The sequence below is a fragment of the Lithobates pipiens genome, unplaced genomic scaffold (assembly GCF_037356315.1).
Source record: "Lithobates pipiens isolate NorthernLeopardFrog02 unplaced genomic scaffold, aLitPip1_a1.2 Scaffold_16, whole genome shotgun sequence".
Lineage (NCBI taxonomy): Eukaryota > Metazoa > Chordata > Amphibia > Anura > Ranidae > Lithobates > Lithobates pipiens.
Window position 1 is genome coordinate 456,648,841 of NW_027507748.1, and position 12,108 is coordinate 456,660,948.

The following is a 12,108-nucleotide window of genomic DNA, read 5'->3' on the forward strand; positions in this document are numbered from 1 at the left end:
CTTCTGAGTCAGAATATGGGTTTGGGTAAAATGTTCTGTTCGGAGACCCTCGGGTCCACTTGGGTCCCGGGGACAGAAGGAACTAAAAGGTGTTTAAGTTTTGTTGAAATCCTGCTGTAATACTGGATTTGGGGAAAGAAAATGTTTAGTTAAATATATTGAATCTATATAAAACTCTTGCTGAGAGACATTTTTATTTCTGCATGCTTTACTTGAGTGCTTGAGTCAATGAGGAATTTTTTTTAATGCCTCCAATGATTGTTCATGTTGGATGAGGAGTATCCACCCCAGCCAGCCAGCATTCACCCCTAGATCCATACACATGAAGAAATGCCCACCCCATTCATACCCTATACCCCATTCATACCCCATCAGGACAAAGATGACTAAAGCTTATACTAAATCTTCTTTGTTCGTCTGTTGTTTAAAAGGCCATGGGAGGTGCCGAGATGAGTAAAGGCACTCCTGCTGGAAAATGTTCCTGGAAATGACACCTGAAGTCTACGAATTCCAGTGAGCATCACAAGATAGAGATCCAGATACACCAGCCCGAAGACCCAAGTCTAGCCCAATGCATCAGTTCCAGCTCTTTCGATATCGAGTTCTATCCTTATAAATAGAGGTAGGGCTTTTGGGGTGGAGGATCTCTGTAAAATATGGATGAGCACAGAATTGAACCAAACGCTTTGGGAAGAGTTTAGGAGAATGAGAATTATAATGTGGACACTTCCTTTTCCTTCATTTTATGAATTGGTAGGGTTTGTGGGGATGAGGCCCTTGTCCCCATTAATATGGGGACAAGGTGCTTTGGGGGTGACCCCAAAGTATCCTCCCCTTGTTCAGGGCATGTGGCCTGGTATGGTTCAGGAGGGGGGCACTCTCTCCCCCCCTTTTCCTGCAGCCTGTCAGGTTTTGGGCTTGGATAAAGGGGCTGGTATGGATTTTGTGGGGGGCGCCTACACCATGTTTTTTTACATTATGGCACAGGGTTCCACTTAAAATCCATACCAGACCTGAAAGGCCTGGTATAGATTTTGGGGGGACCCCTACGCCACTTAAAAAAAAAATTGGCGCAGGGTTCCCCTTAATATCCACACCAGACCTAAAGGGCCTGGTATGGATTTTGGAGGGACCCCCACACATTTATTTTCTTTAAATTTTGGTGAGGGGTGAGTGACCCAATGGGCCTGGTAATGGACTGGGGGGAACCCATGCTGTTTTTTTTTCAATGATTTTTATCTGTATTGCTGGGATCCGACAACCAACAATATAGTACAGCCACGAGCAGTTTTAAATAATTTTTTTCCCTTTAGATATGTCATTTTGTGTTTTGTGTTCTAAACACAGGAAAAATTTTCTACTTTACAGGCATTCTAAGGACACCCCCCAGGCGCGATATTTAAAGGAATATTTCATATTTATTGTTTCACTTTAAGCATTATTAAAATCACTGCTCCTGAAAAAACATCAGTTTTTAAAACTTTTGTTTGCATTGATACATGTCCCCTGGGGCAGGACCTGGATCCCCAAACACTTTTTATGGCAATAACTTGCATACAAGCCTTTAAAATTAGCACTTTTGATTTTTCATGTTCGTTTCCCATAGAATAACAGTGTTCACACAAATTTTTTGCTCGTTCGCATGTTTTGGTGGGAACCGAACTGGGGGGTGTTTAGCTCATCCCTAATATATAACAGGATTTTTATAACAGCTTACCTGTAAAATCCTTTTCTTTTGAGGTACATCATGGAACACAGAGTCTCAGTAATTACTGATGGGTTATATAGGGTATCACTAGGTGATTTGACACGGGCACACCCTAGACAGGAAGTTCAACCCCCTATATAATCCCTCCCCTTACTGGGAGCACCTCAGTTTTGTAGCAAAGCAATATAAGTGTATTAGAAGAGGGGAGGGACCTCTGTGTCCTGTGATGCACCTCAAAGGAAAAGGATTTTCAGGTAAGCGGTTATAAAAATCCTATTTTATTTCTCCTACATCACTGGACACAGAGTCTAAGTAATCACTGATGGGATGTCCCAGAGCAATGCTATATGAGGGGAGGGGGAACAACAAGTAGGGTGTAATCAGACCTGAGGACCTTGTACCACTGCCTGCAGCACACTGCGCCCAAAGCGATATCCTCATGCCCGCTCACATCCACCTGATCAAATCTGGTGAATGTATGGACCGAAGACCAGGTTGTGGCCTTACAGAATTGAGCCATAGAGGCCTGGTGATGCACTGCCCACGAAGCACTAATAGCCCTCGTGGAGTGCGCCTCGATCTGAAAAGGCGGAACTTTCTGCTTCAAACCATAAGCTTGAACAATTACTTGTCAAATCCACTTAGCAATGGTAGATTTCAACGCTGCCTGTCCTCTATTAGGACCTTACGGCAATGCAAACAAAACATCCGTTTTGTGACCCTGAGCAGTCGCTTCCAAATAGACTTTGACTGCTCTCACTACATCCAAAGAATGTAGTGACCTTTCTTCTGTAGAATACGGATGTGGAAAAAATGAAGGCAGAACAATATCTTGGTTTAGAAGAAAACCTGAAACCACCTTTGGTAGAAGCTAGGATGAGAGTGCAATACCACTCTATCCTTGTGCATGGTTAAATAAGGCTATTTACAGGAAAGTGCTGCTAATTCTGATACTCTTCTAGCAGAAGAATGGCTACCAGAAAAAATTAACTTCCTTGTCAACAGGACCAAGGGAATTTGACGTATCGGTTCAAAAGGCTGTTTCCGTAAAACTGACAGAACCAAATTCAAGTCCCAGGGGTTTAGGGGCCCCTTAACCGGAGGATTAAGACGGGTTACCCCCTGTAAAAAGCTTCAGAACAAAGAATGCAAAGCAAGGGGAAATCAAAAAATACCGACAAGGCTGAGACCTGGCCCTTGATGCTCAAGGCCAGCCCCATTTGCAGAAAATCAAGGATTCTACCTATAACATATGTACTGGGATGCCAACCCTGGATTGACACCAGGAGGCAGACTTGATAAATCATTCTGGAAGCTGGCTTCCTTGCATTAACCAAGGTAAAAATCACAGGTCTGGATGGGATAGTAGGGTCCACAGGGAACTGCCATCTTTACTATTTCTGCATACCAAGCTCTTCTGGGCCACCAGAATTACTGACTTTTTTTCCTGCCTGATCCTGCGAAGTCGTCGTGGCAGTAGCAGAATAGAAGGGAATGCATTAATCAGTGAGAGCTGATGCCATGGAGTCACCAACGCATCTGTCCCGGATGCAAAAGGATCTAGACACAAAGTTGTTGATCTTGATGTTGAACCTGGACACAAAGATCTTCATCTGGAATCCCCCATCTTTGGCATATGGCCAAGAAGATGTCGGGTGAAGAGACTATTCCCCTGGGACTAACTGCCGGCGACTTAAATAGTCCGCCTGCCAGTTCTCTACTCCTGGAATGAAGAATGACGATATGCACGGCACATGCTTTCCTGCACAGATTAAGATCTGGTTCACTTCTCCCTGAGCTGCACGACCCCTGGTGCCTCCCTTGTGATTGATATAAGCCACTGCTGTGGCATTGTCGGACTGGATCCTGACAGGGCAACCCTGGAACCCGAGTGTCCAGGCCTTTAGGGCAAGATAAGCCAAACGGATCTCCAGAATGTTGATGGGTAAGGACCTCTCGGTCTTGGACCATCTCCCTTGGACAGTCGACTGTTCGACAACTGCTCTCCAAACCCGAAAGACTGGCACTCCAGGTAACTGGTAAAAGGGATTCTGCAGGAGACAGACGCATCAGAAAATCTAACGCCCGAAAGGCAGAACTACAAACTGAAAGTGGTGTTTTTCTACTTCGAAAAGCACATACTTTTTATGAGCAGGGAAAATAGGTACATGCAGGTACGCATCCTCGATGTCTATTGACGGCAGAAGTTCTCCTAGGATGGAGACTACCGATCGGATCGATTCCATGCGAAAGGACCATACTTTTAGGAATCAATTTAGATCCTTGAAATCTAGAATGGGCCTGACATCTCCATTAGGCTTTGGTACCACGAAAAGGTTTGATTAAAACTACAATCCCTGCTCTTGCATGGGAACTACCACGATAACTTTTTGCGACAATAGCCGCTCCAACGCTAGAAAGAGAGACTACCTTTTCTCTGGGTCTCTGGAAACATTTGATCAGAGGAAACTAGGAGAGGGTAATTCTCGGAACTCTAGTTTGTAACCTAGAGTTATTGTGGAGAGCCCCCATCTGTCGTGAAAATCCTCCTGCCAGAGCCCTGAGAACTGTAGCAGTCTTCCCCCCCACCCGAGCGAGTGGGGGCGCCCCTTCATAAAGAGGCTTTAGCGTTTTGTAGACTTCCTCCCCCAGGACTTTTGTTTCTGGGGTTGACTCTGAGATTTAGTTCTTGAGCTTGACGGAGGAGGCTGTCGCGACTGCCTGGAGGCTGATGCTCCTAGCACTGGGGAAAGAGCACGTTTCAAAGAGGGACGTTAACTCCTCTTTCAACCGGCAAGAGGGTGCCTTTCCCACTAGAGATCTTTTGGATAATAATTGTCCAAATCCTCTCTGAACAGTCTTGCACCAGGAAAAGGGGAATCCAGCCTGAAGCTTCTTACATGGTGATTCGGCTGGCCAATCTTTCAACCGTAAGATTCTATGCATATGCACCAACCCAAGAATAAGGCAAGAGGTCTGGAGGATAAAATCTCTGATAGCATCAACAGCAAAACACAAAGCTGCTGGTAGGTTGGTCAACCCCCAGGCTTGCAGTTCAGGTAAAACCTTGAGGACCTGTTTAACATGGTCTCTCAAGTACTGACAAACTCCGATTGCTGCCCCTGCAGTTTGAACCTGGCAAGGAGAAAAATCGTTTTTTAACAGGAATTTTCTATCAGTTGGATCCCTAAGCATCTGAGTATTGTCAAACAGGACAAGTCAGACTTTTATTGATATGGTGGCATCAATAGCTGGTATACCCCACATCTTAGTAAATTTTTCCTCCATAGGATAAAGTGTTGAAAACTGAAGAGGGCCCTACTCCACTTGATTCCTCAAAAGAGGAATCATCAGTCTCATCTCGATCCTCTCCTTTTTCCCCAGAGTTATTCTGTTTGAGGGTCCTGGGTGGCAGAGGGGGACCTAGTGCGTTTTCTTCCACTGAGTGAAGATGCGATTAAGTCCACTAATCTTTCCACTAGCCTATTTATGGTTGAGCAAAAAACCTCCTGCGTAATGCATACAGGGGCTAAAGTGCCAGAAGCAGAGGCAGCCCCTGACCCCGACGGCTCACCCTGGCCAGCTTCCCCAGGTCCTTCAGGGGGGGAAGGGGCTGCAGAGGGGGGTCCTCAGAGCCTGAGGGAGATCCCTTTGAGCCCCCGTTTTTCGTGGTATTTGTACCTCTTCTGCCAAAAGGGCCAAGCAACAAAAGGTAGAGGTACCACAAAAAAAGCACTGACTGCTGGGCAATGTAGTTCAGCAACTGCTGCTGCTACCAAGACCCAGTCTGGTGCTTAAGTAAATGTTGCCAGGGAATGCCTGTGTCCCAGATTCACATGCGCCTGTCAGCTCTGTATCCCTCCATAGGCTGTGTGCACCTGCAAAAGAGTGCACTTTATAGCCTGTAGTAGCCAGCGATATGGGCGTCTAACCACACCGACGTTCCGTTAACGCTCTGCCCCCCCTTCTCTGCTCGACCCTTTCGCCCCCCCCCCTCGTCTTTTAAAAAAAGACCGCTTCCCACGCGAGCCGAGGCTCCGATTCTCGGAAACCTGCATGGAGGGGAAGCTGGGGCAGAGGAGAGAGCAAGGCCAGTGGATGGGAAGCCATTGTAATGGTGGCAGTGGCAGGCGGCGTGGTATACTACCGCTTCTCTGTGCCTAACCTAAGCTGTGGGGGGAGAATCCCTGCAGGAGAAAACCCCCCTTCCCACATCCTACCTGGAGCATGGCTTTGAGGAGCGTACAGCATGGACACTCAGACAGACAGATCAGGCATGAAAGGTATGTGCTCTTGACAGCCCCTGGTGGAGACTTTAGGCATAGCATACATTTACTTAAAGGAGAAACCAATTAGAACTAGAAAAATTCTTAAGGAGTCTCCCTTACCTTATCCAGCTGCAGGGTTCTGTGTAACAGACCCAATCTTCACCTCTCACGGTGGGCTCCGTTTAGAGAAAAAAAACCTTCAGAGACTTGGGCCCCCTTTTGTATAGGGGGATCCGCAGTTCTGGGCCTATAAAACACCGCGCCAGGGCTATGGCTGAAAAAAAAACAAATACTGGATCCCGGGGTCCAGCGCTCTAAAAAGGGAAGCGTTACAGGTAAAACCTTGTTTCTTTGGACACAAGGCCCGAGTACCATCCAATTCAGCCTGGAAAAGACACTTTGAATGGATCCGGTTGCATGGTTTGCCCCAGTGTAGGATATTCCAGTGGAGCTCAGCACAGCACATCTTAACTCGTGACCCACACCTAAGACACTGGAGAAAAAAAATTAGGTGCTCCCAGTAAGGGGAGGGGTTATATAGGGGGTTGAACTTCCTGCCTAGGGTGTGCCAGTGTCCAATCACCTAGTGATACCCTATATAACTCATCAGTAATTACTGAGACTCTGTGTCCCGTGATGTAAGCGAAAGAAATTAGATAATATATAGATATATATATATATATATATATATATATATATATATATATATATATATACACACATATATACACATATACACATATATATATATATACACATACATACACACACACACACACACAGTATACATATACAGTATATATACAAAAATTACTTCTCTGGTGGCATGGCAGGCTGACCTTCTAGCCTTTTTAGTTCCCCATGTCCTGGCTTCAGCTGGCAGCATAGCATGGGGCAGTGGTGCTGAGCAGCAGCAGCATGATGGGCTGTACCCCATTTTAGATTACCCTCTTCTCATCTGTTAACAAATGGGCTGCCCCATCGAAACATGTTAAGCAGCCATAGGAAGCAGAGAATAGAACAGATGGTGGTTACATTGGGACCTAGGGCATTGGCAACAGATGTTGGACATATGCTCTAGGTGTCCGGAGCTAGTGACTCCCATGTTGGCTATACCTATAGACTGGTATTCCCCATGAGGAGGACTGTATTCATTTTGGCCCCTTTACATGTTGATATTGGCCTGTATACCCTTTAGTGGGTACTTCAACATGAGGGCACTAAAAAAGGCACAATAGGAAACTGCAAATTCATGATGCGCTTGAGAATTGTGGCTAATACACTGATTATTATCCACCGATATATTTTAGGGCAAAGTTCTCGTTTGGGTTTTTAATTTGGTGAAAAAGAAATTGGTTGTGAGTAAACCCAAGCTGCTGCACTGCTTGAACTGCTCCTGCTCATTTCTGCTCCTGACGAAAAACAAAAACAAAAAAAACACAACTTTGCACTAGAAGATCTTAAGACCCCCAACAGTCCCTGGTGAGTTGCTCAGCATTGCTTCAGTCTGTTACAGAATTCTGTGATCCTGCTTCATATGCCACAGGTTTTCAGTAAAAATACAGCAGACAACACATCCTTGCATGGTTTGGCATACTTAGCGTTCACAGGATCTCGCTGAAAGGATACTGATATTGTCCTTTCAAGTGCAGAAACAGGGGTAAGGCAAGTACAGTGAGGGGGAAAAAAATATTTGTGGAGATTGGGCGGTCTGCCCCGGGTGCCACCCATTGAGAGGGTGTCAGGCCGGCTGCCCCATCTCTCTTGGCCCTTGGACAGCATGCCATACTTGAAAAACTTTAGAAAACATTACTGCCAGCTCTTTCTCATAAAACGCTCCTCCTGTGTCACTCTCAATATAAATGGAAGTCTGTAATACCTCAAGTAACGCCGCTCGTTCTGGCCACTCTCCTCCCTGCTCAACCTTCTCCTTGAGTGTAGCTTTTGATTGTAGGAGGAGGAGAGCGGTCATGTGACCAATGAAACAGCAGAGGAGAGTCACATGACCGTGTCCACGGGAGAGCGGTGTTAATTGAGGTATACTGAAGTTTTGATTTACAATGAGAGTGACACAGGATGAGCGGTGCATGAGAAAGGTCTGACAATTATCTTTTCTCAACTTCAGAATATGCTGGCAATGCTGTCCTAGGAGACTGGGGGGGGGGGGGGGGGGGTCCGCGTGCTGTGCAGGGGGGGGGGGGGTCCACGTGCTGTGCAGGGGGGGTCCGTGGAAAGTTTTTTTCTTGAAACTTCCCTCTTAAAATTAGGGTGCGTGTTATACGCCCGTGAGTGTTATACTCCGATAAATACGGTATTTGATCCCATATCAAGCAGCAAGATTTCTGGCTCCCAGGTGTCTTCTATACAGGTAACGAGCTGAGATTATTAGCACTAATCTCCTAATCTCAGCTTGTTACCTGTATACAGAAGCAATTAGACTGTAATCTCTGCACCATGGCCAAGATCAAACAGCTGTCCAATGATGTTAGGTACAAGATTGTAGACCATCACCAAGCAGCTTGGTGAGATGATGACAACAGTTGGTGCGATTATTCGCAAATGGAAGAAGCACAAAATAACTGTCAATCTCCCTCGGTCTAGGGCTCCATGCAAGATCTCACCTAGTGGAGTTTCAATGATTATGAGAACGTTGAGGAATCCGCCCACAACCACACGGGAAAATCTTGTCAATGATCTCATGGCAGCTGGGACCATAGTATCCAAGAAAACAATTGGTAACACACTAAGCTGTGAAGGACTGAAATCCTGCAGCGATCGTAAGGCCCCCCTGCTCAAGAAAGCAAATATACAGGCCCATCTGAAGTTTGCTAATGAACATCTGAATGATGCAGAGGAGAACTGGATCAAAGTGTTGTGGTCAGATGAGACCAAAATCTAGCTCTTTCACATCAACACAACTCGCCGTGTTTGGAGGAGGAGGAATCCTGCCTATTGCCCCCAAGAACACCATCCCCACCGTCAAACATGGAGGTAGAAACATTATGCTTTGGGGGTGTTTTACTGCTAAGGGGGACATGACAACTTCACTGCATCAAAGGGACGATGGATGGGGCCATGCACTGTCAAATCTTGGGGGAGAACCTCCTTCCTTCAGCCAGGGCATTGAAAATGGGTCATGGATGGGTATTCCAGCATGGGAATGAGCCAAAATACATGGCCAAGGCAACAAAGGAGTGGCTTAAGAAGCACATTAAGGTCCTGGAGTGGCTTAGCCAGTCTCCAGACTTTAATCCCTTCGAAAATATGTGGAGGGAGCTGAAAGTTCGAGTAACCACATCAAAACCTTAATGACTTGGAGAGGATCTGCAAAGAGAAGTGGGACAAAATCCCTCCTGAGATGCCTGCAAACCTGGTACAAGAAAAAAACCCATCTGACCTCTGATTGCCAACATGGGTTTTGTCACCAAGTACTAAATCTTGTTTTGTGAAGGGGTCAAATACAAATTTCGTTCATTAAAATGCAAATCAATTTATAACTTTTTTGAAATGGGCTTTTCTGGACGTTTGTGTTGTTATTCTGTCTCTCACTGTTAAAATAAACCTACCATTAAAAATTATAGACTGATCATTTGTCAGTGGGCAAACGTACAAAATCAGCAGGGGATCAAATACTTTTTTCCTCCACTGTATATATTTGAGCTTTTTTTTTTTTACCACAGACGTTTTGTTTTTACAACATTAATGTGGAGATTTCAGAAGAGGGAAAGAGTAATATGTAAAAAGCACTGCAAGGTCTGCATTAATCCAATCCTGTATAGAAAAACCCTTAACGCTTATCACCACCCTAACCTTAAAAGAAAGCCCTTAGCACTCCCCGTCAACAAAAAAGCTCTTAACACACCCCCCCCCCCCCACCCCCCACCCCCTTCTAAAACCCAGCAATAATGGTAATGCCTCAATTAACACTTTTATTCCTTATTTTGCTTCAAAGTCTCCTCATCCTATACCAGCAGCCTCTATACCAGGGATATGTAATTAGCGGACCTCCAGATGCTGCAGAACTACAAGTCCCATGAGGCATAGCAAGACTCTGACAGCCACATGCATGACACCCAGAGGCAGAGGCATGATTGGACTTGTAGTTTTGCAACAGCTGGAGGTCCGCTAATTGCATATCCCTGCTCTTTACCTACTGAGGACAGTTGACATTTTAAGCAGGAGAGTGACTAATATTACACCTCACCTACTGCTATCTGTATTTTCAGACTAATACACATTCTTGAAAATTGATCCCCTAACCACCTAATCCCCTAACCACAATCTCAAATGAACATATAAAAAGTAGCAAGCTATGAATAGATGACATAAAGAGTCCTGCTCTTAGAATCACAGCATCCTATTGACGTCTCATGCTGTATGCAAAAAAATCAAGCATAATAAATAGGTTAGTAAATAGACCTGCAGATCCAGTTATCCAGTTATACCAAAATGCCCCAAAACTGTCTAGAATAACAGCAACTACACTGACAGTTAGCATACTTATCTAGGGATAATGAACAAAATGCTTTGCTTACAAGTAGCTTATTTGCATTACAACAGATTTAGATCAGCAGCTGTACTGAAATCCTTATAAGTGCTACTAAGGTAAATAGAGCAGCAGTAAGCAGGCCTCAATCTTTTTTTACATCAGCGCGGTATAGCGATATCAATAACCAAATTAATTGGCAAAGCCACAAATACACAGAAATATACTTATTTATTCAAATAAACCATGGTATTTATGTCCAAATGATGCCATTATCGTGACCTTGAAAAACTTGGATTCATTTTCCAGATTTTAGATTAGAAGTTTAGATTTGTAAGCAAAGGTATGACAAGGTACGCATTCTGATTTTGGAACAGAATACTACATTTAAAAGGCTGCGTGAAATTCAGTTTTAGTATGATAAGAATCATGCATCACTGAGTCTATATCTGAATGGATGACTGACTAGTGCAGAATAAATGGTAAATTATTTATATGAAAACATGGCTGTTTTACATTTAATGGGAACAAACATATGCCCCAAGGGCCCTATTTTTTTTAAAACTGTTGGTTTAGCATGAAAGGACTTACCGCAATCCTTAGTATTGAGGCTTTCACAGATGTCCATTTGTCCAGTCTCCGATCAATGACTAGGATAAATCCAATTCCCGCATCTTGTAAACTAGACGTAGAATTAGAGAGAAGGAGAGAGGCTGCAGTTATTATTCCACGTGTGGATGCTGCCTCCTCACTATGGTGCAGCTGTTTTAACTCTATCCCTGCTGAGTAAACCTAAGTAAGGATGTTGAAATAAAACCACAAGGCTTTTTACACAGGCGCAATGCCACCTTCCCATGTGGGGTCCACAAAGCTGGCTTCATATGACCCATGCAATGTAATTTATTCCATTTTAGTTCAATCTGCGGCAGCCTGCATCCCTTTGATTTTCCTCCCCATCACCACCATTCTTCCAAATAGTCTTCCCATATAGAATTGTCTCATCCTCAAAAGCAATTGATGCATGTCCACACAGATGCATTAATTACACAGCTGTTACGACGCAATATTTAGCCTCCATCATCCACCTTGTTTCAGCATCCCTTGATGCTGCACCATCAGTCTTTTTGCACTAAGGGTTGTGGGTCCACCTTAATCACAGCAACATTATAAGGCTGGTTACTGAGAAGGACCCGAGAGCCAGATGCAAATCTGCCTTTGCTGCTGACTGAAGAAATGACCTTTGTTTTTTCTCCTTTCTGCTCTGTTTAGCTGCATATGCTGTAGACATGGTGCATGACTAGCCCTATATCTGCTTCTAGTCGAAGAAGCAGGGAAATAGTGCAGTGCCAGCATCTGACTGAGGGTGGGGGCCAATCATAGCAGCCTGGAAGAAGGAAAACGCTGAAAGGCTGACAAGAATAGCGAATGGTAAGTACATTGCGGGAGATACAGATTGAGTAGGAGAGGCTTCCCTGACTAAAATAATCAGCAACGGCACTGAGAAGAGCCATTGATGATGACTGTTGCTGCAGTATTAGGAAAATTGAACACAACCTATTTTATTTCAATAAGTAAATAGAAAAACTGTAAGGAAGAAAATGGTAAATGGAAAGGGCAATGCATTTGTAACAAGAGTTCAACTATCC

General features: G+C 44.6%; 1 protein-coding gene across 11 annotated transcripts in view; it reads right to left on the reverse strand.

Moving 5' to 3' along the window:
• MCF2L (MCF.2 cell line derived transforming sequence like) overlaps positions 1-12,108 on the reverse strand; it is a 363,789-nt gene that overhangs the window by 60,379 nt on the left and 291,302 nt on the right. For all 11 annotated transcript variants that reach the window (XM_077482869.1, XM_077482867.1, XM_077482862.1 and 8 more), the window contains one exon: positions 11,054-11,144. In XM_077482869.1, the coding sequence (XP_077338995.1) occupies positions 11,054-11,144 (91 nt within the window). The remainder of the gene's footprint in view (positions 1-11,053; positions 11,145-12,108) is intronic.